This window comes from Alosa alosa, chromosome 16 (genome assembly GCF_017589495.1).
Source record: "Alosa alosa isolate M-15738 ecotype Scorff River chromosome 16, AALO_Geno_1.1, whole genome shotgun sequence".
Taxonomy (NCBI): domain Eukaryota; kingdom Metazoa; phylum Chordata; class Actinopteri; order Clupeiformes; family Clupeidae; genus Alosa; species Alosa alosa.
The window spans coordinates 17,195,516-17,222,051 of record NC_063204.1 but is presented as its reverse complement, the minus strand read 5'-3'; the positions used below and the strand labels follow the sequence as shown (position 1 = coordinate 17,222,051).

The following is a 26,536-nucleotide window of genomic DNA, read 5'->3' as shown; positions in this document are numbered from 1 at the left end:
AAGTACCGTGTCAGGGGCGTGTCCTACACAGTCAATCATAACTACTGGATTCAGTGGTCACGCGAAGTGGACGAAACTTGCAAATGTTGACTGGCAAGGCAAATTGATGCTTGAACTAGCTTTTGAGCTAGTAAGCAAATAGCCATAATACAATCAACGCAGCAAGTTGCCATATTTACCTTCTCCTTAAACATTAGAGGAAACCGAGTGTAGTACGCATGGATTCCTCTCCGGTGAGATTAAACCAGATAACGTTAAACCCACTAGAATGTGTCTTTCATCCATGTAATGTTATGCTAACTAGCAAAACAAATTAAAATGACATTTCTTCTTGCAAACAGGGGTAGGTGACGTCATCGAAATGGCTTAGTTATGGAAATAACGTTGTTGCTAAATCCAACTTCAAAGTCTGTCAAGTAACAGTCTGAACATCGTTTTAGCTAATGTTAACTAACCGATGTCTGCCTGCCTGCTATCATAGCTAACGTTGAGATGCTACTTTGTATTGGTTATAACAGCTAACGTTAGCTAGTGATATAGAACACGTTAAGTAAGGTCTTGTTAGCTAACTGTAACGTTCACATTGTCGTATTTACCAGATTTGCACTTTAATTGCAGTGACTAGGATGACTGAAACTGAAACTATATATTTAGCTAACTCATTTGATAGCTAGCAAACGTTAGCGACGTTCTTACTAGCTACTAGCTAGCTAACATTAGCAGGTATCTCTGAACGTTTCTCAACTTATAGCCATTCAGCTGGATAATGTCTACCTAACGTTAACATGTTAAAGTTAATTAACAAATTACTGTCAATGTTTCATGGAGGCTCTGATGGTGTTGTCTCAGCATCAGCTGGATCATACATGTTAACGTTTGTGTTAGCTGATTTTAACGACATTCAACGTTATGGTAACGTTTATCCATTTGTATACCTTATCAAGAGAAAGCCACTTGAGTTAAACATTGCTTTCAAAGTATGGTAACGTTAATGAACCAGACCACCAAACTGTCTGGCTCGCCACTGTCAGGTAGTGAAGTGATGTTTATGTTAATGTTTACATTAGCCAACAGCCATGTAAGTCAACCACTAGCTAACTTTCTGGCTAACACTGTTATGAAGATAATAGATAGACAGTTGTTAGGGACTTCAGCAATCTCCCATTTAATTAGAGTTTAATCATCAATGTCAACACTGTTGATTAGCTGATCCCTTAATTGTAGATATCTGTAATGTCACCCTAGCCTGTGAATACCCATACAAACTTTTGACAAATTTGCATTTGTTCTGCCATCTCAATTGAGATGCAGTCTGGTGTAAATGAGGCTAATGCCACTCTATGCCAGAGGAACATTGACCACTACCTTTGAGTAGCAAGCTGCTGTTGATCTTGAGGAACAATGATTGTCACATACGCCTGTCTGTCTCTGTGTGTTGATGCATTGTGTGTCTGTGTGAAGTATTTATTCAGCCCTCTCCATTGTGTGTCTGTGAAGTATTTGTTAACATATTTGTTATTCAGCCCTCTCCATTTCCCCCTCCCAAGTTTTCATTTAAGCAGTTGTGCCCTCCATTTCTCATTGTGTCCACGGCTGTAGACTATCGGGGAGTTTTTCCGCACCCTTAATGAGATGGGCTTCAGTGAAGACCAGATTCAGGCAGCGGTTCGAGCAGGACACTTTTCAGTGCCAGAGGCTGCAGAATGGTGAGCTGGGATTAATATAAACTAGAGCCCTTACAATAGATGTGATGCTGAATTACAAATTCACTATAGATATTTAGATAGTTACTGTAAGGTGTAGTATGGCCTGAAGTGTCAGCCTCCTAATTTTTTTTGACAAGCTAGTACCTATTGACCAGGCCTGTTGTGTGTAGCCACGGTAATTGCATTGGCTCTTGTTCTCTCCAGGTTGTTGCAAGCTGGAAGTCCCAGACACAAACTGGTGAAACAGCCCAGCCAGCCCACAGGCACAGCTTTCTCTGCTTTCAATCCACCCAAAGAGAACCCCTCACTTCAGGATACCACAAAAGACAGTCCAGAGAGAACAGGTTGGTGTGTTTGTATGATAATCATTTTAAATGATTTACTTTTAAATTTTTACTCCTAATCAGTTTGTGTTATTTTGGAGGCTTTTTAAAATGCGTTTCTCAAAGGCTGGTCTTTTTTTTTATTATTCGTTCTTGTTTAATTACTGGAGATTTTATTTCCATTGCAGGACACAAAAAACTGAGCCTAGCAAATTAATCCTCTAAAAGTTTGTAATCCCTCCAGGAATCTAATTAAATGCAAGCATTGTAAGAGCTTTCTTGCTCGAAGTTGCTTGTTCAATGCAATACTTCAACTGGAAATCTACACTGAGAAAGTAGTATTTTTTTCTCCAAAATAGTGGCTTCCTTGTTACCTTTCTATGCCTACAGCCCTTGTCCTGTTTCCTTCTGATAGTACACCAATAAACACTGACATTAGACAGTGCAAGAGAACACTAGTTGTCATATTGTATATAATACTTTAGCCACAGATTGTCATGTCATATTACATACCTGATTTTAATTACACCCTAGAAATAATTAGAGTAGATAAATAGAATAATTTTCCCATAAAGCCATTTGGAGTTGATCATCTTTGTTTCAGTCCCACAATCCCCCAGAACCTTACATAACCAAACTTAACCAACAACTCATGGCAAACACTCAAGTGCAACCTTTTCCACACTCTGCTCTTAACCCTTAAAGGTGTAGGTTTTTGAACATTCTAAGTTCCGCAACAATTGAAGGTTCTAAAATTCTATGTTGAATTCAATGAACCCAGATATTCTTTAGAATGTTAATTTCCCAACATTCCCGTCACACCGGTGTGACGGTACTCCCTCTGGACATCTCCACAGGTGCCTCCCTGACGCTGGGCCACCTGCGAGCTCCGGGCTCGTCCGCTGAGCCTCCGCCACTGGACCTGCGCATCAGGCAAGACCGCAGCAACTTTGAGGAGCAGCAGAGGCTGCGAGGAGCCGAGGAGGCGCGGGCAGAGAAGAAGCAGAAGAAACAGGTGAGGAACCACAGTGGTCAGTATAGAGTAGAGTACAACTCTAACCTTGCCAGAGCCACTGTGGAGATGTGGAAGATGCAAGCTTGAAGAACAATTTTACTGCAAATGTAACTGCAATACTGCAATGCAAATTACTGCAAATGTTTCAATCTTTTCAATTTAATTTGTGATTAAAAACATATGCAGACATCCCAAGTCTCCCGGAAGTTCCGGGAGTCTCCCGCATATTGATAGCGGCTCCCTGACGCCCGCAAATTAGATAAAATCTCCCGGAATCTAGAGTGAGCGATCAAGAGCGCGCATGCGAGACCGCGTGTGCATCTGAGTGTAGCGCATTACCGAGGGAGAGCGAGAGACAGGTGGTGCGTGTGTGTCTGGCGCATCAAAGACAGAGAGCATCCTGATTGGCCTGTTTCGCTAAATCAACCAATCAGTTTTCAGTGTAGGTGGGCTTTTATGTCTTTTCTCCCGAACTTAATTAATCAGTTCAGTAGAAACAGGAGCGTCATGGTAGAGTCAGTGCCTCAAAAAAAGGAAAATGTAACACCCATTTCAAAGTGTAGGCTACCCTTGTCTCATAAGAGTAAAACATAATGATGGACCTAGTCTTGCACGCTGCACTGTTTGTAAACAGTGACTTTAGCATTGCTCACAGCGGGTTAAATGATTGCAAAAGACATTACATTACATTACATTACATTACATTTGGCTGACGCTTTTTTAACCAAAGCGACTAACAACATGGTAAACAGTAAGTTTTAGAACAATTCTCACAATTTTAGGACAGTTTAAAAAAAAAAAAGACATGTTGAGGTGAGTTTAACAAGTGTCAATTCATGTGCATATTATTCAGGCCTACTAGATGGCTAGTTGCCAAGGCTACATGAAAAGACTAAACTACCAAAATCTACACATTTTATTTTCACAATTTCTATCTATAGGCCTTCCTTATTTGTTGTACTGACATTATTGTATAAGTTTTTTATATTTATTTATTTATTTATTTTGGGGGGGGGGGGGCTTCGTGATGCCTCCCTGAAATGACTTTTTGCAAGTTGGGATGTCTGCATATGATCTGAAAACTAAAGTATCTGCATTGCAAACACATTTACAGTTAAATTTACATTACTTTGTGATCACAGACTTAAGTTGTTTTTACTGAATTAGGCCTCTGCTTCTGGTCTAAAAATGTTTACTTGCTAAGTAGTCCTCTTTATTTTATGAGTCCAGTTTTGTTAACAAGTTGAACTGAACTTAATGGGCGGGATCTACTCAGAGGATCAGAGAAGAGTTATTGATTGGTTTGACTCAGATCGACAGCTTGAGTCTACCCATAATTCCCTTTTTCGCAGAGCACTCTCTAAAAGAGTGGACCTTGTACTGCAGTGTCAAAACTAACCTTATTAGATTTAAGATGTCAACGTCAGCTAAGTGAACCCAGCTTGTATACCAACTGAACTGACTGCAGCCTGTCATATCTTTTCTCTCTGAAATTGTCTGCAAAGCAGCTTTTAACTCAACTGAATTTACCCTCTTGTAAAAATGTGTTGCTAGATAAAGGCTAAGCCTACAAAACATGACACATTGCATTAAAATGGCAATTGTAGTTGTGCAGTGTGTTGAGCCTAATTTACACCAAAACAGCTTTTGAAATATGAAGATATTGTAAGTGAAGTGTACACATACAAAACCACATTATAAAACTCAATGAGGACGTTTACATGGACATTCATATTCCGATATCAACCCAATTTAGATAATGTTCTGAATTAGACACTGCCATATAAACAGCTTCTGATTGCCTTCATCTGAGTATTCTGATCTTAGTTGCATTATTGAGATGTGTTGTATGCTTGTATTCACCTTATTCGCATTAGAACGCCCTATTTGAATTTCCGGTGCAAAAACGTTTACAGAATCATCCGTTTTTGCTAGTAATAATCTATGCTATGACTACATGTTAATGGGAATATGGATGGAATATTCTATCAAACTCATGTAAACCCCATAATCTATCTATCATAATATATAATCTAAAAGAGTAAAGTATATAAAAGTTTTATATCTATTTGTAGAGTGGTATATCAATCTATCTGAATAAGGTCAATTGTCGATTATTGGTTTGCATGTAAACATAGTCATTGTGACATCACGGTTACATCAGAGATGGAGGCGGTGTAAAATGTTTGCCAGTCATTCATTTCATAATAAGAAGCCACAGAATAATGAAGATATTGATACCACCTTGAATAATGAAGATATTGATACCACTTTGTGTGCTTTCTCCAGGAGCGTGAGTTGGTGCTGAAGCGGATTGCTGAGGACCGGCGTATCCTGCACGAGAAGAGTCAGCCCGATGCCCCTGAGGCGCCCGGTGCCGGTGTCCAGGGCCAGAAGCTGGGGGGCCGCGTCCAGACCAGCGTGGATAACCACTGCATTCTGATGGTGAGGTCAAAGCCAAAGACATGGTTTATGCAGACTTCTTCTGCAGATGTTCTTAGAGGCCATGGACTCCCGTTCTGTCCACCTTGCTATGTTCAATCCATGTTATTTATAGATGTAAATGTGATCCATATAAGTAGGACGGAGTGACTGTCTTTTTAATAGCTGCTTCATTGACTGCTGTGCAGTTCTTTAGTCAGCTATGAAGTAGCCTACCAGCTGGTGACTTATACTGTAGGTATGGCCACGCAAGCTTATTGTTGCTTTATGATGTTTTTCAACCTTTCAGTTAATGGCTCTGTTTAAATGTAGTCCTTGTCTTCTGTCTTCTGTCTTCTGTTTATGGTCCTGTGCTGAGATAGATCCGCTTGCCTTCTGGGGAGTCCATGCGGGAGCGCTTCCCAGCCGATGCCCCCCTTCGCCACGTGGTGGAGCACATTGCCGGACGCCACCCTTCCCTGCCCACCTTTTCCTTGCTCCAGGGATTCCCACGTAAACGCTTCGGCGAGGCCGAGCTCGCCTGCTCCCTGCACTCCCTGGGTCTCACGCCCAACGCTGCCCTCTGCATCCAGACCACTCCCCCGGAGACGCCCGCCGACCCACCCAGCCCTGCGCCCCGACTCGCCCCGAGGCAGCCCCAGGAGGAGCCTATGCCACACGCTGCCCCTGCCCCTGTACCCGTCCCCATCCCTGCCCCTGACCACCAACCAGCCCCTCTGCCCGGGGAGGTGCCAGCTGCGGAGGAGGAGGAACAGGAGGCGCACCCGGGCCTTCCTCCTCTACTGCCACACCAGGTGTGGGAGGAGGCGCTGGGCTACGCCGGCATCCCGGGTGTGGGGCTGCCGCTCTCAGGCCCGTCACACTTCTGGGGTGAGAGGACGCATGTAGCCTGGAGTGAAGGTTTGACAGGGACGCTACACCGGGGGCATTCGCAATGCGTAAAAATAGTTTAAAATAGACTGGTCTATTTTTTTTCCAAAGGTATACGTCGATCAGCGAATGTTTCAGTTACCTGCCCAGTGTTGGTATTTGTGAAATAGTGATAACACATTATTAATAATTAATTACACAAGATTAATCAGATCACAGGGTGCGTTCGCCTATGTTTTCGAATTTGAACGCACCTCAGGTTCTTGCTCTCTACATATAATGGCTTGAACATTTTAAGTATTAAACACGAGCAGGTTGTGTTTTTCAGTCATTTTCAGAGGATTAAAATAGTATGTGGGGTAGCTAGTAAAATCTATGTGGCAATAGCAGTCTATGAGCATGTAATGTACAAAGTGCCAATGTTGTACAATAAGTAAATAGAATCAAAGTCATTGTTTTACCTCAGGGACAAGAATGAAAGTGCATTGGTATACAATGTAACCAAGTAAGTGTATTGATCTATGAATGACATCATCATTGGCACTTTGTACATGAAATGACTATAAACCAAGCTACTCCCACTTTGATTTTCATGTTACAACTAGCTACCCCACATACCGTTTTAGTCCTATGAAAATGACCAAAACATGCAATCACACTTCTTTTTATCCTTAATATCTTTGTGTATTTGTTGCGGAGACCTCAAATATTGGCTCAACATTAATAAAATATTGTATTTGCAGACAAAATACTGATTGATCAATTGCCAATTTGGGTAAAAAAAATGAGCTTACAATACCCCCAATATTTTATTATATACCCCCAACAGTTTTGCATTTTGTCCCAAATCTAGGGCCTGCAGTACAGACTTGTAATGGCCAAGTCATACTGAAATCATGTTTGTCTCTCATCCTACAGACTCTGGGCAGGCTTGGAATAAAGCTTTTTAAGATATTAATGTCCAAACATGGCCTCCATGATGAGACATTTTTGAGAGTGTAAAATGTATGGAAAATCAAGGTGAAAAAATGTGCGGATACGTTGGAATGGAACAAAAATATTTTACAGGTCTATGGTTTGGGACTTAACATCATGTAGACAAACTGAGACGGTGCAGCAACCATTTTCCTGCATTCTGTCTGATTTGACACGGAATGACCCATACTTTAACACACTCAAATCGGACCAGTGCGAGGAGGCTCTAATGATGGATCACCTTTTTATCTTTTAGGTCGAGGCCACAAGTTGGTGCCAGGTGACGTCGAGGGCGCCGGAAGCTCTGAGGATGAGGAGCGTCCAGAGGAGGAGCCTGACCCCCAATACCTGCTCAACGGTAAACTGCTCATCCAGTTGTGCTGTCCTGGGAATATTTCATTGACATGGGGCCACTAGACAACTGCTTTTAGGTAGCGCAGAGGAAGGCTCAACCCAGAGGCACATGACCTCATGTTTCAAAATCTCCTGGCATGTGTGGTCACTACATTATGAAGCGACCTGGTAGAATGCCGCTGAGGAAGAGGGGGCAGAAAAGGTAGAGGTTGAGAAAGAGGTGAATGGCCGGGGTTGTCCTAGTTTTACCCTGATCCAGAGTCCACTTCTATCCACAGAGTGTCTATCCTCACGCCCTTACGGCTTACGTGTTGGAGTTATCTGTGTGAAGGAGCTTTTTACAGGGTGCAGAGAGGAGGAAAGCAGAATGTTACTAAAAGGCATGTGTTATATTACGTGTGTGTGTGTGTGTGTGTGTGTGTGTTTGTTTTGTGTGTATAGGGGTTGGTTGAACTTTACTGTCAGGTTGGAATTGAGACTATTATAGAATGTAACAGGTCCTCTCCTTCCTGGCAACTGCAGGTCTCCCACGGTTGCCCTTCTTCCCTGAGAACCGTGGCAGAGGGCCCCTGGAGCCACGACATCGATGGCCTGATCACGGAAATCGCCTCAGGTGAGCACTAATTCTTGCAATTGCTGCACAAAAATATGTCTTAAGCTGGAAATACAAGTTCAGAAATATGTGGGGGTTTTTTATATTCATTATGCAGGTTTGTTAGTACACATGAGGGTGTGTCACATGAGGGTGTGTGTTGTTGGTTTGAACTTCCTTATACCACAACCCTGTTGTTTTTCTTGCTTTAAAGTAATGCATTGTAGGATTTTCCCCTTTTCAATTTTCAATGTCCCATTTACCATTAAGGGGTACCCAAATCATCAAAAAAGACAACAATATTTCATAGTGCAATCCCAGGCATTTGGGTCGCACATCAGCAGTGTAAGAGACTCTATTCTCCGTAGTCAGGGTGTCATCAAAATGAGTTTGAAAATGTTTGAAAAGGTAGAAGAACTACATTGAAGAACTACATATGAAGAGTTCAGATGCAAAACCCTCTAAATCCGTCTGACCACTTTTCTTTTAAATGAGCATTTAAATTCAGGCTCCTATAGGTTTTTGCCTATAAATCGATATTTCAGATCAGGAAGAGAGTGGTATTTAGTGTGTTTAGAAGTTAAATTATTTGATTAGTGTATACTATGTGTGGAGAGCATCCCCTCACCATCTTTATCTCATTTTTGACATAGGTGGCATTTAGAGGCTTTTGCATCTGAACCCTTCATATGTTCTCCTCCCCTGACTGCAGGGCTCCAACACTGCAATGTTGTTGTTTTTTTACTGGTAGTTCACTTGCCTATTTGGATTAATGCCAAGAAAAGGAGATATACTCAGTATACTGTAGCATTACCCAGCTTCAGGGTACTTATTTGGATAAAATCCAGATTGAAACTGACAGTGATCCTAAAATGTATTCGTACTTGCGAATACATCTGTGTGTGTTTAGGGAAGCTGAAGCTGATGATCCTGCAGACCCAGAGGAGCCCCAGGTGTTGCCAGGTGCCGCAGGGCAGGCGGCAGTGCAGCGCCTTGAGAGGGCAGCGCACCAGGAGGACCCGCTGGCACCCCAGGGGCACCCCTCCCCCCCGAAGAAGGCCTTTAGGACGCCCTCAGTGCCATCCCTCTGTGTCATGGCTACACGTGCAACTGTCACGCTCATGACCGGTGAGCGTGTCCAAAAAAATGTCTCTGCAGTCTGAATAAGATTAGGGCACTCCCTGCCCGATGCCAATCCTTAATTATGCGTGGCGCATGAAAGGGAAAACAGCCTGTTTGTTGACTTCTGTCTGTTCCCTTCTCTCTAATTTAGTCTACTTAATTGTGACCTTTTTATATTTGCCTCATCAGTTATCTGAGTCATAATCACATAACCAACTTCCTTCATCCAAACTCAATATTAATGGGAAGTTGATTTCTTTTTAACTTTAGGTTATTTCCTGCATAATTTCGTTATGAAGCATAAGATCTGCTCTTTTGTTTACTTTGTGAGTTATTAACAACTTTGTGAGTGATTCAAAGTATTGAGTATTTAGTCTACTTAATTGTGACCTATTTATATTTGGCTTATCAGTTATCTGGGTCATAATCTCATAACAAACTTCCTTCATTCTTTCCATCCGAACTCATTATTAATGGGAAGTTGATTTCTTTTTAACTTTAGGTTATTTTCTGCATAATTTCTTTATGAAGCATAATATCTGCTCTTTTGTTTACTTTGTGAGTTATTCACAACTATGTGAGTAATAAGTAAAGTAAAAAGTATTGAGTATTGAGTCTATGAAGATAGATAGATAGATAGATAGATAGATAGATAGATAGATAGATAGATAGCAGTAATGGAAGCAATTCATCACAGCAGAAGTCTCATGTCCTATCAAAACCAGGAAAGGTTAGTCAAAGGGCTAGTCTTTTGAACACAGGCTGGGTCTGTTGTGTGCTGGTGGTGTCTCATTATTATTCAGTTATTGTTTTTCAATTGCATGGGAATCTCAAATAAAATAACTATATAAAAATATAACTATAAAAAATGTCTCTTCCTGCAGAACACAATTTCTTTTGGTGCATAGAAAGCTAATATTAATTTCTCCCTCTCTCTCTCTCTCTCTCTTCTCTCTCTCTCTCTCTCTCTCTCTCTCTCTCTCTCTCTCTCTCTCTCTCTCTCTCTCTCTCTCTCTCACATATGCCCCTTCCACTCCCCTCAGCTCCCAGTATGCAGTACAGCAGCAGTCTGGCCGGCCTGACCCCGGAGCTGGCTGAGCTGCTGCTGGGCCACATGGCCCGCGAGAGGCTGTTGCGGCCGCGCACTCTCGAACTCTTCTTCGGCTGCCCGCTGCAGAAGCTCGTGCTCAACAGCTACTCGTACTCCACCAACGAGCTGCTGAGGCAGCTGCGAGCCTTCACCGCCCTCAAGCACCTCAGCCTGGTCAACTCCCCACTCATCACAGGCAAGCCGGGGGGTCCGGTCGGAGGGACAGGTCCTCTGACTGAGGTCGGAGAGATTGGTATTGGGGTTGTGTCTAAGGGTCAACACATGCTATGCGGAAGCGAACGGAACACAAGTGCAAATGCTGTGTCAATGTTTCAGATAAGGGTGCATAGTCTGTATAGTTTGTGTCGATTATGAAAGGGCTCTAAATCATCTGCCTGAGCGTTGCGTCTAGCACAGCATCTGCATAGCTTGTGTAGACTATAGTTGTAGCCAGTTTTAAAACAGGTTTCAGTGGTGCTCAGCTCAGTGTGTGTGTGTGTGTGTGTGTGTGTGTCTGCCCTAGACTCTGGGCTCTCGGTCCTATCCAGCTTGTTGAAACTCCAGCACCTTAACTTGTCTTCCTGCACCAAGTTGACTGACTGCTGCCTGCAACATATCACAGGTACTGTGGTTAGGCTACGGTTCACAGCTAAGAATGCAGCCATAATGCTAATGGTTATTCTATCAAAGTCAATACTCTTAACTCTCCTGTTCGTACCTACTGTGTTGTTTGTGGACAGGTCTGAAGTGTCTGTCATTCCTGGCGCTGGATCAGACCAAAGTAAGCGATTGCGGCATGGTGCTGTACCTGCGCTCGGCCCCGTCCTCCCTCGTCCAGCTCAGTCTGAACCAGACAGCCATTACCGAGGCAACGCTCGCCGAGATGCCCTCCTGCACGCCTCAGCTGCGTCTGCTCAGCATCAAGCACACCAAGGTTAACACACACTTCAGACAGACGTGATCACACATTTGCACATACAAACCATTGTTTTTCTGGAACTTATGAACAGGTGTATCTGGCCAGAATGAGCAAACTACATTACACAGTTCCTGTTTTACTTCGGAAACCCCATGCACTCGGTTGACTTGACTCTATGCAACGCAAGCTATTTATGTGAACACAACTGTATGTATCCATTCATATGAAAAAAACACACAAGGTGCTGTCCCATTCCTAGTTATTCCTTGTGATGAAACTTCGTTAAAGCCGTCATCTCTCCATGTGCTTTATACAGTCCAGATATGTTTGCGCCGAACATGTCATATTTCCTAGTGTGGCCGCTTTGAGGGCACCCTTCATCGGGACGCTAAAATGCAGGTCAGCAGCTCAGCTGTGCTGTGTTTCTCAGGTAGCAGATGTGTCGGCCCTGGCTGAGCTGCGCTGTCTGCAGACGCTCCACTTAGACGGCACAGGCGTGAGGGAGGATTCTCTGCAGCACCTGGCAACCCATTCCACCCTGTCTGCCCTCAGTCTGGCTGGCATCCCCATCACCGATGGTAACCGCACACTGGAGCTCATCTCAGGTGTGTGTACAGTATGTGTCTGTCTGTGTGAGTGTTTTACGACACCATAAATTGGTACAAGTACCCATTCCGTTTGAGGCTGTGTCAGTTGCTTTGAGATGACATTTGGCCTTCTGACTGTTGTGTTTGTGTGTTTCTCTGTAATAAACATAGCATAACTTAAGGATACTCTGTTTCTGAAGGATACACGTGTGTGTGTGTGTGTGTGTGTGTCCTTGTGTCCTTTCTTTCTTTCTGTCAACCTGCCCTCTATGTGTACATGTAGGTCTCAGGCTAACTCAGCTGACTCTGCCGGGCAGACACTCTGTGACGGACAGCGGGCTGGTCTTCCTCTCACGGCTCGCCATGCTGTCAGAGCTGGACCTGACTGACTACACCCACGTCACTGACCAAGGGGTCACACAGCTGGCTGCCATGACCAGGTCTGGTGACACACTGTCAGAACGCATACACCCCCTGATGCACATACACACACACTTATATATTTATATATATATATATACACACACACACACACACACATTTGTACAGGGCATCAGCAAATCAGGTGTTTCCCGTTTATCTCTCTCTGTCTCTTCCTCTCTCTCAGGCATGTACACAAACACATACACAGACACAAAAAAACACACACACACAAGCTAGTGACCACCGTTGGGCTAAAGTGAATCTCTCCTCTGCCATGTCCTTGTTTGTGTCCTCAGGCTGAAGAAGCTGTCGCTGTGCAATACGCAGGTGACTGATGCAGGGCTGCCGTCTCTGGCCAGCCTGCAGGAGCTGCTGGAGCTGTGTCTGGACCGCTGTGCCGTCACCAGCCGAGGCGTGGCCGCCCTCATCACACGCCTACCACATCTGCAGGTACAGCCCCCCCCGACCCCCAGATTCCAATCCAAATGTCAAATCCAAATGTCTGACCACTCTCTCACCATATTCTAATAATCAATATTGCTGTATTCACTGATGTGTCTGTTGCAGGTCCTGGGCCTTGCCAGTACTCAAGTGGGAGACACGGTGGTAAGGAGAGGCCTGATCCACTGCTCAGAGCTGGTGAAGCTCAACCTCAGCAGAACGCGCATCACAGACCATGGTGAGCACTCGACCGGCAGTCTCACAGGCCAGGTGGGCATCAGTACAACAGCCCAGTCCAGCCCCTAAACTTCTCCCCCTTCGTCCCGCAGGGCTGAAGTCCCTGCGTCAGACCCAGCTCAGCCAGATCAACCTGGACAGCTCAGGGGTCACCTTGGTGGGCGTGGCCAACCTCATCTCCTCCTGCCCGCTGCTGACCAGCGTCCGTGCCAGCCACACGCGCGTCATCCCTATGGACCAGGTGTCTGATGATGACGACGGCGACGGGACCATTAACTGAGGTGCCGAGGCCCCAGCACTCTCTCCGCCCTGCCTAAGCGAAACCTGTCCGATCTCAGCCACTCAGAGCTGAGGCGGCTTGAGTGTATGGGCCCCCGCATGGTAATGGGGCCCGAGGCTTGGGTAGACATGAGCAGGCTGATGGTGACAGGCCTTCAGGGATCAGACTGTGTTGGATTCGTCTGGAGTTGTTTGACTGGTTCCCACCACTGGAAGTTGATGAGACACACACACACACACACACACACAGCCTCCTTCCCATAGGAAAACAGCTTAGTAATGTGGTATTTATAGTGTGTATTTTCCCTGTTGGCCATGATGGCTTTTGACTGGATGTCTAGAAATCCAGTGAGGAATAGGGGTTTGTCTACTCTGCTGCCAAGTAGTCGTACCTTCTAGTTTGAGAGCAACGTCAGTCCTGTGTAGCTGCACCTTACTATTTGTGATGACCACAGCTAAATGTTTTGAAACTGTTTTGGCCCAGTATCTCAGTGTTCTCCCTGCTTTTTTTTGTTTTGTTTGACTGTTCTCTTAAGAAACGCTGCCCAGGATAGAAGCCAAAGAAATGTTCCTTTTGTTGGCACTGTTTAAATATTACAATCAAATTTGTATCCGTTTTTAGAGAGGAAACTGTAATTGGTGTGTTTAAGCAAACATATGGTTGGTTTGTGTGGAAATCAACTAATTTTGCATGAATGTGCTTTCTGACTAGAGCAAATACTGTGCTCAGGATTCACTTTAGGCTATTTGTCACTGATAAGGGGTCATTTAGTCCCATATCATTAGGCCTCACACCTGTAAACCTCTGAACCAGAGGAGACTAATATGCATGCTGGAAATACTCCAGAGACAAACATGCCCTGTAAGAACATTCACTCTGTCCGTTCACTCTGTAATGCCTGAACTATATGTGCAAATATATGTAAATTCATGCACAACAAATGCACGTCTGTTGTTCACCACCTATATCCCCACAGACTATGTGCTGTCTGAGAAGCTTATAATGGCAACCGTATTCTTCAGCAAGTATAGTCAGTTCGTCTCAAACGCAGTTCCTCTTTTTAAACTAGTCCAGAGAATCACACAACCCTGAAATGTTTTCTTGGTCACTGGGTTTTTAGGCTTTGCCCTATTTGTCCAGTTTTTATATAGTTTACCCCAAGATATACCAATACCGTTTTCCTCACAAGCTTGCTTTTTCCTGTGATTCATTGTGCACAATGTTACCCATAACTACCAGATGCATTGCAGCATAGAGAGTTTCAGCAGGCATTGGTCATGTTTAAGGAATGTTGTCCATCATTCATCATAGCCAACCCTTTGGTCTGGGGAATTTTTTAAGTGAGGATGCCCTGATTAATGTTATAAGTTCCTGTTGTGCTGTTGAACCTTTACTGTACTCGCGATTACCTGCTTTTTCTGTGATTTCCTGTTTGAATTCTTTTTAAACCAAGATGTGCTTTGTCATTATCCACAAGCAACAACAAACGTGCGTGAACGTCACCTTTTTTTCATGTAATCTGTGCAAAGATATAGGCTACACAGCATGAAATCTGTAGGTCTGGAAGCTGCTAAGTAACAGACCAGTGCCATAATATAAGCCGTGAGGACTGACCTCACAAAATGTCACCTGTCTTTTATTTCATGTTCTGTTAACGACCGGTCACTCTTTACTCTGGCACTGTTTAAACATCTCACCTGTTGACTACCATTACACCTAATCTTGGAAATAAAATAATTAAATCAGTCACTGTCCACCCTACCCAGTGATAACCTGGAAGGCATATGTGGACAGGGATAAAAAAGAATCACTGTTTTAGCACACTTACTTAGTTCAAAGGGTAATAAGCATTTGGATTCCGGCTCATTTGTTTGATATACTGTTAACTTAATACTTCACTACCATGTCGCAAGGGTTGCAATTTGTTAACGTGTGTTTTTTTTTTTTCCAAGACTGCAAACTGGAATGCTCTCAGAGCATTTTGTAACCTGTAAATCAGAGTTGAATTAAATGCATTAATAGAGGTTTCACTCGGATTCATTTTTTCCCTTCGTGGCATGCAATCACCAACACAGTAGTGACTCACTTTGGCACTGAATTGCTTCAGAATGATATCACAATAATATATTCAAAAATGTTTGCATTTTAAAAAGAGAGACGGTGTTCTGAAGAGGATCTTAATCTTTGCATACACGCCTTTCACTGGAAGCTTGTAGGTCCCACAGAAGTTGTCCAGAGTCATTGTTTCCTTAAGTGAGGGCTGGATCATTTGTGTTCTTAAAAAAGAAAAAAGTAGTGTAAGTTATGTTGGAAAATGAATGAATGCTATAGAGGATGGTAATAAACAAGCCTTGTAGTACAGGGGTCTGTAATCCACACAAATATATTTGTATAGCATCATTAAAAAAAAAATCCCTTCTTGAAAACAGGGCTTAAGGTAGTTCAAGAAAGTAGCCACGCCTACTTTCCAGGAAGAGCCTGTGACATTTTGCATTGCTAATGCAGAGGGCAAGTTACTGGTTGTCTTACATTCCTTCAAGAAAGATAAATTGCCTTCGTGCTGTCATTCAGTGTCACTTGTTCTCGTGCTTCTAGGAGGATCAACACTGAAATGTCTTCAAGGCGCTCCTCTGTCACATCTGGGGGGCACTCCTCTGTCACATCTAGGAGGCACTCCTCTGTTGCATCTGGGAGAGCCAGCACTCCCTGTAATACTCATCAACGGCAATTGATTGTCTTCTGCCAACAGTGTGGAAAGCCACTGTGCGACAGCTGCTTGTCCAGTGGCGAACACCGCAACCATGAGTTATCACGTCTTCCAGACGCATGCAAGAAAGAAATGGTGAGATCAACTTTTCTCAGCTTCGAAACAAACAGGAAAATAACATAAAATAGTGTTGCTCAAAGTAATTACATTGACATATCGCTAAGCAGACATTATGGATTGTATTTCATTTTAGCAAGTGCAATTATTATTTTGTTGATTTTTTTTTTAGGACGAACTTATGAAGAACAGCAAAGAACTGACAAAGAATATCAGAAAGCAAGGCAATTTTGCTACACAAGCATCAATCAACCACAGACTTAAACTTATAGAGGTAAGAAATATTGTCTGGATATGAGCTGAAAATGAGCCACACTGAAAAAATATATTGAAATGTATTTTTACAATGTTGTGTATGGGATGACACCTGAATAGCAACATTATTCAAATGATTCTACCCTTGTCAGCTAGTGAATTCTATTCAGCCTCTCGTTTCTCTTCATATAGGACAACTTTAATAAATCCAAAGAGAACATAGAAGCTCAGTTCAAGGACCTGAAAGACCTTCTGGAGGCAAACAGAAGGCAGGTCTTCAAACTCTTAAACGCACAGAAGGACCACACGAAGGCACAACTCCGTGAGATCAAGCAATATGGAGAGAATGAGATAGCAGACATCCATGAGAAACTGGAACAGTTTCGGATCCAGATAGGACAGGACCCGAACAGTGTGCTGTGTTCTGCTGTGCTGGTAGGCCTAAATGTCAATTGTTACTACCACTCAGGTGTTAAGTCAGCAAAAGTAAAAGTTTTGTTACTCAGGACCCTAATTTATTTGGTGGCCCACTGTGTGCGCGCTTGTGTTTTATTTTTTAATCAGTTAGTATCAATATTGTCTACTACTAAATACATTTAGCTACCTTCATAATAATTTTCGGAAACACTTTAGTTTAGGGAACACACGTTAACCATAATATGTGTATGTATTAGTGCTCAACAAGGTATGTATCAAGAATCATGCACATTTATTAGGTCTTAATTGAACATTTTTTATTCTTAATTGTTTGTTTATTCTTGGTAAATCCTTAATAAGCAACTAGTTGATTTTGATGTATAGGTTACTGGTATTCTAGCCTATATATATTTTTAGGAGTTTATAGACTCTTAATACACTGTCTGAATATGTGACTTATATTGACAATAGTTATGCCAATGTATTAGACGGCTATAAAGTTTCTATTTTGATCCATACTATATATCAATAACCTTAGATCAAGACTAACTAGTTGTTTATTAAGGATTTACCAAGAATAAATCACCTATTCAGTAAGAATAAGAAATGGCTGAATAAGGACCTAATAAATGTGTAATGACAGTTCTTAGGCACTAATACTTACACATATTACCTATATATAACATGTGTTACCTAAAATAAAGTGTTACTTAATTATATATATACATACACATACATATTATGTACCTGCTGGAACATAAAAAGGGTAATGGTCAATTTTAGTCCTTCAACAATTCTTCTCCTAATGCATTTTTTCTCTTCATAGAAAGAATGCATGGAACAGGAAAAAAGGTCAGCACAACTTAATATGTAATTTAGACTTGGGGAAAGCATTGACTTACATTGAGTAAATGTCTATTATCTGTGGCAGTTATCAGGTTTTTGAAGTCAAATCAGAATATTGTTGTCACTACTGTGACTAATATCTGTGCATTGATTAATTTTAGAATTGAAATCATTGGAAAGAGTTTTGTTGACTGGGAGGAGCCTAAGTACGATGATCTCAGACTGAAATCATTGGAGAAGTCTGTCGATGCAATTGTGAAGAAGAGCAAGGCTTGTCTCCAATACCCATGGGAATGTAAGCATAATTAAATCTATAATAAATATATGGGGTTATTTGTTTATGTAGCCTATTGCCTTGTGGTGGGAACTATTAATAAATAAAACCACTTAAGTGAACTTGCTACCTACTCTATAATGAACTGAAATACTTTCTAGCCTATATAAAGCAACCTTTCATGGAATATCTCTATCTCTAACAACTCTATCATCATATACAACTAATAAACATAAAACATAAACATAAAACTGATATCCTGCTGACAAGTTAATCACCATCTCTTTTTGAGCAGTTGCTGACTTCATCACATTTGACAAAGCTACAGCACATGAAAAGCTGAGAGTATCTGAGAATAATAGACAGGTGACTGTCTTTGCCAAGGATCTGCGGAGTAAAAGTCAACCAAACCAACTTCCGGATCCCCTATTGCATGTCCTGGCTGAACAGTCTTTCACAGCTGGTCAGCACTACTGGGAGGTGGACGTGCGAGGGTGTCGGAGCTGGGCGGTGGGTGTGGAGGGAGAGGAGGAAGAGGAAGGCAGGCAGGCTGGGACGTCCCCACTGGGACACAAGAAGCTGTCCTGGATGCTGGAGTCGGATGCAGGCATGCTGTCAGCGCTGCAAAACGATGTTTCCACCCCAGTGAGAGAGCAGGATCTCTCCTTCATCGGCTTGTTCCTTGACTATGATAAGGAGCGCCTGACGTTCTACAACGTTGCCACTGATACTGTGATGCACAACTTTGTGTTCCGCCGTGGCACGAAGATGCGGCCTGCGTTCAACATCACCCCCGAGGGAGACGAGTCATCCTTTCTGGTCCTGTGTGACCTTTGTGAGGAGGACAGGCCTGAAAGTCCAGCAGATATGGTTGACTCCAGTGTGGAATCGCCAAACCAGAGGGGTGAGGAGGACAGGCCCGAAAGTCCAGCAGATATGGTTGACTCCAGTGTGGAATCGCCAAACCAGAGGGGTGAGGAGGACAGGCCCGAAAGTAGGGCAAGTACCGGTGTAACTGAATCCAGTGTGGGCTCAGCAAATGCCACCAGTGATCCTCCAGGGCCCACCCTCACCTGAGTCCTGCAGGGCCCACCCTCACCAATGATCCTCCAGGGCCCACCCTCACCTGAGTCCTCCAGGGCCCACCCTCACCAGTGATCCTCCAGGGCCCACCCTCACCTGAGTCCTCCAGGGCCCACCCTCACCTGAGTCCTGCAGGGCCCACCCTCACCAATGATCCTCCAGGGCCCACCCTCACCAGTGATCCTCCAGGGCCCACCCTCACCAGTGATCCTCCAGGGCCCACCCTCACCTGAGTCCTGCAGGGCCCACCCTCACCAATGATCCTCCAGGGCCCACCCTCACCTGAGTCCTCCAGGGCCCACCCTCACCTGAGTCCTCCAGGGCCCACCCTCACCAGTGATCCTCCAGGGCCCACCCTCACCTGAGTCCTCCAGGGCCCACCCTCACCAGTGATCCTCCAGGGCCCACCCTCACCAATGATCCTCCAGGGCCCACCCTCACCAGTGATCCTCCAGGGCCCACCCTCACCTGAGTCCTGCAGGGCCCACCCTCACCAATGATCCTCCAGGGCCCACCCTCACCAATGATCCTCCAGGGCCCACCCTCACCAGTGATCCTCCAGGGCCCACCCTCACCTGAGTCCTGCAGTTTTTATCTTCTGACTACCGGAGAACAAACTTAGTCTTTTTAACTTTTAAATGATTAATTTCCAATTTAAGTAGCCTATATGTATATAGTATATATGTCTCTGTAAAGCACTTTGAGCTGTCCATATAAATTAAGTAAACTAAATAATTGTGCCTACTCTGCCTTGAATTTAGTCTTTTTTCAAATTTGCTTCAGAGCAACTGATTAACACGGAAAAGCCAACCAACAACTAACCTCCTCTACAGGTTAATTTGATTATGGTGGCACAATGGTGTTATGAAAATCATAAATGCATTTGAAGAATGAAGAAGTTCCTCTTCACTAACATTGGCACTAGTCAAAGTATTTCCCAGTAATAGGTACATTTATTGCACTTCTGAACATACACAACACATTATACAGCACACAATTAGACAAGGGCACATGATAGTAGTACATTTGTGTATCTGATACAGTAATTTCCTGTGTATAAGCCACATTGTGTATAAGCTGCAGGACAGTGTTTTATGCAAATTAAAAAAACAAAACCATATTAATACCATATGAACTGCCCCCCTGTATTAACCTCTTAGCTGAAGAAATATTGCAAAATCAATGTATAAGCCGCGGCTAATAGTTGGGAAATTACGGTAATTACATGACCTGTTTTCCAGAAGAAATGTAATAAGGTTTACTGTTTTTGTTTTACTATGTTATAGTGTTTTATAATTTTGTCACAATATATTCCATGACCTTTATCCTGACCCTAAGAAAAAGCTCAATTACAAAGATGGACAAATACCGGCCTTTAGGATGTGGGGTCGGTGCATTTTTCACTTTTGTCAGAGAAGATCAGAGATATAAATTATATATTAAAATTATGAATAATACTGCTCAAACAGTACATTAAATGATAAACATCTTTATAGCCAAAAACAATTGATAAATGTGTCTATGACTACAGATTCATTCAAAAGATGTGCTTATTTTAGACAGAATGATTGACAATGCAGAAGTCATGTATATTTTCATTTGAAGACAGCTCGTCAGTTTCCAACACATGAGGAAGCTCCTTAATTAAAGATAGGGGATTTCTGCTCTGACACTGATGGCTAACAACATTCCACAGATGAGAAGACAGCTTAGCAACTGTATATTGTTGTTGAGGGCTTGAGCCAGTGTTCGAATTATACCGTGAGCTTCGGGGGGTACCGCTATTTCGACTGGTGACGTTACTCTCCATTTTATATAGGCTTACACACATGATTTCACACTTGTGGTTCACAGTCAATTTTCTTTCGAAATATAGGTCATATGACCGTGGCTGGCTGGCCGACCAGTTAAAAGAAACGAATCATTCTAGCAAGCACAATTTACCTTACACGTTATGGGAAGGGTTGGATTTGGGTAAACACTGTTTCAAGGTGCACCCCGTGCGTAAAATTGCGCGCCACAGTCAAATATTTTTTGGTATAGCCGTGCAGTGCAAACATGGAAATGCATACAGAGCAATAGCACGGGAAAGGCAAACATACAACTTAAATTTAAGACCCAGAATTGTTTACAGATGGGCCACAGAAAGTCTCCCGTTTAATAGCCAAGTTCACCTAGCCTAATACAAGACCAGCCTTTGGTTCATTTGATTAGTTTTTCTTGGATAGCCTAAGTCTGCAAAACATGCAAATAAAAAAATGACTTGTTCACGGTTGGAAAACAAATATCTTCACGTTGTTTAGCCTAGGCATTTCATATCATGTAGCCTAGTGCATTTGCGCCTGGTGTTATATCAGACATTCCCATGGGCGGATTATGAACTTTTGGGCCCCTGGGCCCAGATGTATTAAGGGCCCCCCACTAATTGTCGTATATGTGGGTGGGAGGTTTGGGGGTCCTCCCCCAGAAAAATTTTAAATAGTTTGATGTGATTTCCTGTATTCTGGTGCATTTTGGGGATGGCCAATACTAAATTCAATCAGATTCATAGCCTACATCCTGACTTGTTGATATTGAGGCAATGATTCCAAGGCTTGGGCTTCAGGGCCCCCTGACCCCTTGGGCCCCTGGGCCTGGGCCCTGTAGGCCCGTTCAGTAATCCATCCCTGGACATTCCAAGTCTCCCGCATATTGATAGCGCCTCCCTGGCCCCCGCAAATGAGATACAATCTCCCGGAATCTAGAACAAGCAAGAACACGCACGCGAGACCGAAACTTCAAATGGCGTGTACATCTACTCACAGATGATGGAGAGTAGCGCACAGATGATGGAGAGGGATAGAGAGAGGGGTGGTGAGTATGTGCTTGCAACGCATCTAAGACGCATCTTGACCAATCAGTTTTCAGTGCAGGCGGGATTTTATCTCTTTTATCCCGAACTAAATTCATAATTTCAATGTATCTAGGAACAAGAGCCAGTGCCCCCCCCCCCCAAAAAGGAACATTTAAGACCCATTTCACATCAGACTGCACGAAAGTGTAGCCTTGTCTTAGCCTAGAAATCTAGATGCACCCTAGAGGCAGGCTAGTCTAGCAACTCTCCGTTGGCTTGTGAGCTCTTGTGAGCTCCGTTGGCTTGTGAGCTTGAGTTAAGCTTTTATTAAGTTGGCAAAAGTTTGAACTGGCCAACTAGCTCCGCTGGTGGGAAACGCATGGGACTCATAGCGCGGTCCTATTGCGTGCAGAGGGAATTTGAAAGACAACCGATTATCCCGCCCCTCGGACTGAGCACTGCGAACGGTGAGTGCCCAGACCCTATATTTTAATGTGGGTCTGGCTCGTCAGGCTACTCTTGTCTCATAATAGTAAAAAATAGTCTTGCACGCTGCACTGTTTGTAACAGTGCATTGCCCATGGCGGGTTAAATGATTGCAAAAGACATGTTGAGGTGAGTTTAACAAGTGTCATTTCATGTATATTATTTAGGCCTATATTAGATGGCTAGTTGCCAAGGCTACATGAAAAGACCAAACTTCCAAAATCTACATATTTTATTATCACAGTTCCTAAGCCTCCCTTATTTGGTTTACTGACTAGACATTATTGAAGAAACACAATCATCTGTATTTCAGTATCTAAGTAGGATAAAGTTTAGGGATACCTCCCTGAAATTACTTTTTGCAGGTTGGGATGTCTGTTATATCACAAAACGTTTGTGCAGCAATACGCTTTTAAGAAAGGCTGATCTCGAATAATTTCACGTCCAATTGATTATTATGTTCACGTAGCGTTTCAAACAAACTGTAGGTAACGTTACAATTATAGATGTATGGACATTTGCGTAAAAAAGGTAATCTACAGTACATGCAAAATTCCCTGAATATTAGTGAAAATTCCCTCTTGTTAAGATATTAAGAATGAAGTTGCACAAAATGATAAATCGCCCCATTAAACCTCTCCCCGTGTCAGTATATCTATGACTCCTCCTATGGCGTGTGATTGTAGGCCTGATTTTTAAGCTAAGAAGCAGCGATGGTCGTGGCCGCTAAGTGGAAGAGAAACCTACGGTTAAACCATAGCGATCTTGCTACTCAATGTTTTTCTAAGGTTGATATCACTATGTTACAAAGGCAGTGAAATATTAGACAAATGTATGTGTGGGATAATTTTTATTTTTCTCATTGAATGTTTAGTATACCTTATATACATGTAGTGAAATCTAATTGCCATCTCCTTACTCTGACCCTTGTGTTTTTTGCAACTCCTAGGTTACAATGTTTAGTTAACTTAACCCTTGTGTCAGCGAATTGTGGGTAACCCCAGGATGCGGGGTCATGAACATTTCTTATCTTTGTCAAAACACCAGATGGTTAAGTGGGGTTGTAAACATTTCTTATCTCTGTTAAAATACCAGAAGGTTAAGTGATTAATGGAGGGTGACAATTTGTGATTTTCCATGGGTGTGGGGTAAGGTATAAGAGTTGGCTTCACCCACAGATGTGGGGGCTTGTTACTTTGACATTTCATGTGGGTAACATGCTCCCGGCGTCGTGAATAAAGCTGCATAAAATGCTGCATAAAATTTTATTACATTTTTTCAGTACCCCCCAAACTATTATTATGACCGTTAAACACAAAAAAAGTAAAAATGAGGTGGTGTAATTGAAGGTATCCCACGAAATTGGAAGTGTAGGATCATTATGACACCCTGTATGCACGCCAAGTTTTGTGGCGCTCATGGGGGGCCACAATGGTCATATAGGTTTAGTCAGATTTTTTTTTTTTTTTTTTTTTTTTTTTTTTCTTTTTCATTATGCTGAATGCCCAAATTTCCGTCAATGATTCCCGGGACACTGAAAGACGGGGCATGGAACATTTTTCGCTTTCATCTGCAGCCCCTGCTGGACTGGACCTCCGAAAGGAGGGTAGGGCAGACACAGTTCTCTGTGAAAACTTGGTCTGGACATGTAACCCCACATGGATAGCATGGAACCATCGTTTTTTGTTGGAAGTTTTTGATCTGTAATACCGCAGCTTAACATCAATAAGATCTGTAATATCAATAAGGACCTAGGTAATGTTACCTAGGTAATGCGTTGGTTGGAGTGATGGAGGCATTTGATTTATTGCATTTGTAGAAAACTATAAATGCGGTTATACCAAGCAAATGTATAGCAGCACTGTTTGTATCTTTCGACTGTCATTTATTGCACGCGGCTACAAAATCATTCTGTGCAATGGAAGATTTACCAACGTTACACCCGGTCTGATACAGTTTTGCCTATACATGCGTGAGACTGAGGCGCCTGTTTATTTTGTTTTAAGTCGTGCAGGGTGTGAGAGGGGAATCGATGTGCTTTGATTACAGCTTGGTAGTTGTAGTCTGTGAAATTAAAAAGCATGTGTGTGTGAAGTATCCAAACAATGACACCTTCATTTCATTATGGCTGCTTTAGCAACACACCTTAAGCTACTGTGTAGTGGGTCCCATTTAGAAGTGGCTACTTCATTCGCTTTCCTTGACTCATGGAGCTGCGTGAATGTTATTACAACTTTTCGCCAATTAAAATGGCAGTTTAAGTCCGCTTGATACTGTAAGGCGTGGAGCCATTGGTTTCCAAAGGAGATTTTATTTGTGTATGCCAGCATAGCCTATTGACAATTTATGTTGTAAATAGGCCTACCTTATAATCCTACCTGTAGCTTAGGGAAGCTAACAGCTTTCTATTAGGATCTAGTTTGTTAGCTACCGTTTTGTCATAACTCCCTGATGCATTTTTGCATTTAGAATAGTGTATATCTCAATCGGAAAATTAAACAATATCGGGTGCCTATGGACTAGGCTGGGTGAACCCAGCCTGATCTGCCCGCTATTTATTTTTTGATTTCTTAAAAGATTGAGCTTGGTCTGATGAAAGCCAGACTAGCCATGGACCTCAGTTAAACAATGCAAGGGAACATGAATCAGCCTATATTTGCACTAACAATAACGGACAAAAGCTCTTCAACTTTGGCCCGTTAAAATGTGTATGAACAGTCTAGCGACGCATTTCATCAAGGCCCATTTGGACATGTCAGTTATTTGCACCACTGGTTAGATGTAAAACAGCATTTCGTTTCAGACTAGGCTACTGTTACTTAATTTGTGCATTAACAATAACGTTTCAGACTACTGTTACTTAATTTGTGCATTGACAATAAAGTATTACATGAACTAAAGATGACTAAAATCTTATGTAGAAGAAGAAACATTCACAAAAAAATCCATCCATCCAAAAATGACCTTTGTTTTTGATAGCTGTTGAAAACGGCATGGAACTGACAGAGATGTTTTTGTTTAAAAATACATAATAAATAAATAAATAAATAACATTATGCTGATACCTTTTGCTTTTCCCAAATACAATGTAGCCTACAGGTGTAAGTGACCTTTCATCAATCCAGTTGCAATGGATGAACTGTGATGAACTGCCCTACTTGTGATTGTTTAGAGATTTTAAAGGTTTTATAACAATTCTACATCTTCTTTGGCTATTCTACAATCTATTCACCTTTTCAGCACCAGTAGGGTACTTTCTGTGCAGCCGCACACACACACACTCAGGCATGCCAAACAAGCATACACAAAAGTTTCAAGAGTGGGGGATGGAGTAAAATATGGAGACAAATTGAAGTGTGATTTATTTTCGCGGAACGGATGTACAGGACTGAGCGGCGGTCATATTTTGTCCCGCTATGCGGTACATCTAGTTTTCATCTCTTTTGGGGGGGGGGGGGGGGGTCCAAGTCTCATCTAGGGGGGTCGGAATTCAAACCATGGATTGAGCCCTTGTAGAACGTGTGGCAACAATGCTCATGATTATTTATGTTAGACATAAATTGACTTAAATGTGACCACAGCTTAAAGTGTAGGCTACTTTCACCAAAATGCATCCTAGGGTGTTTTTGTGAATGTATCCCAGTCAAACTTCAGTTTAAAAGCATAATTATGTCCGAAGCTCCACTTTTAAAGGTCTCATTCACCGAGAAACCGTTTAATACTTGTTCCTTTCGAAATACTATAGCTCAAGTTATATGCATGCTGCACGTGAAAATGATCTTCTACCCCCATTGCCCGCATTAGCCAATGAAAGAAAATACATGGAAAAACAAGCTTAATCAGAAAAGCCCTTCCCTGACGCAAGAGGGAAAAACAATTATTCATGGCCTCGCCCACCTTGGCTTGTGACTGCCCACAGGAAGACAGGAAGATTTTGGCCAGGAGATTGTCTCTCTGCAACTAGTAGGAGCTAACAGCAAGTTGCTAACATGGCGGCGCAAATTCGTGCCTGTGTTATTTGTGGCAATAACACATCAATGTTGCATGTCTTGCCTTAGAAAGAAGAGTTGAGGAAGAAATGGTTGGAATTTATCGTTGGAACATCACCACCGAAGTATAGTGCAACATTAGTTCTCTGTTCC

General features: G+C 42.7%; 2 protein-coding genes across 5 annotated transcripts; both read left to right on the top strand.

The window, feature by feature from the left end:
- The first annotated feature begins 26 nt into the window (after positions 1 to 26).
- Positions 27 to 15,403, top strand: si:ch73-173p19.1. Of its 3 annotated transcripts, none has more exons than XM_048266311.1 (17): positions 27 to 233; positions 1,600 to 1,706; positions 1,911 to 2,050; positions 2,887 to 3,044; positions 5,334 to 5,489; positions 5,849 to 6,356; positions 7,588 to 7,689; positions 8,208 to 8,298; positions 9,188 to 9,405; positions 10,443 to 10,685; positions 11,013 to 11,111; positions 11,230 to 11,423; positions 11,839 to 12,013; positions 12,279 to 12,435; positions 12,715 to 12,868; positions 12,986 to 13,097; positions 13,189 to 15,403. In XM_048266311.1, the coding sequence occupies exons 1-17, from the start codon at positions 219 to 221 to the stop codon at positions 13,374 to 13,376; spliced, it is 2,817 nt and encodes a 938-aa protein (XP_048122268.1). In that variant the 5' UTR covers positions 27 to 218; the 3' UTR covers positions 13,377 to 15,403. The 3 variants fall into 3 exon arrangements, with proteins under 3 accessions (XP_048122268.1, XP_048122270.1, XP_048122269.1); XM_048266313.1 differs by lacking the exon at positions 27 to 233 and adding an exon at positions 260 to 343; XM_048266312.1 differs by lacking the exon at positions 27 to 233 and adding an exon at positions 408 to 912.
- Positions 15,404 to 15,531: 128 nt separating this feature from the next.
- On the top strand, positions 15,532 to 19,819 carry LOC125309402 (probable E3 ubiquitin-protein ligase TRIML2). 2 transcript variants are annotated; one of them, XM_048266315.1, is made up of 8 exons: positions 15,532 to 16,218; positions 16,373 to 16,474; positions 16,648 to 16,890; positions 17,699 to 17,724; positions 17,880 to 18,013; positions 18,288 to 18,909; positions 18,979 to 19,052; positions 19,185 to 19,819. In XM_048266315.1, the coding sequence occupies exons 1-8, from the start codon at positions 15,988 to 15,990 to the stop codon at positions 19,199 to 19,201; spliced, it is 1,449 nt and encodes a 482-aa protein (XP_048122272.1). In that variant the 5' UTR covers positions 15,532 to 15,987; the 3' UTR covers positions 19,202 to 19,819. The 2 variants fall into 2 exon arrangements, with proteins under 2 accessions (XP_048122272.1, XP_048122271.1); XM_048266314.1 differs by having other exon boundaries at positions 18,979 to 19,819.
- Positions 19,820 to 26,536: the final 6,717 nt, after the last annotated feature.

Excerpts from the sequence above, each read along its gene's own strand:
- LOC125309402 (XM_048266315.1), top strand. The coding sequence starts at position 15,988 with ATGTCTTCAAGGCGCTCCTCTGTCACATCTGGGGGGCACTCCTCTGTC. Across the intron at positions 17,725-17,879 it reads TGCATGGAACAGGAAAAAAG|AATTGAAATCATTGGAAAGA; the intron begins GTCAGCACAACT and ends GATTAATTTTAG. Across the intron at positions 18,910-18,978 it reads CAGAGGGGTGAGGAGGACAG|GCCCGAAAGTAGGGCAAGTA; the intron begins GCCCGAAAGTCC and ends TGAGGAGGACAG.
- si:ch73-173p19.1 (XM_048266311.1), top strand. Across the intron at positions 3,045-5,333 it reads AGAAGAAGCAGAAGAAACAG|GAGCGTGAGTTGGTGCTGAA; the intron begins GTGAGGAACCAC and ends TGCTTTCTCCAG. Across the intron at positions 6,357-7,587 it reads AGGCCCGTCACACTTCTGGG|GTCGAGGCCACAAGTTGGTG; the intron begins GTGAGAGGACGC and ends TTTATCTTTTAG.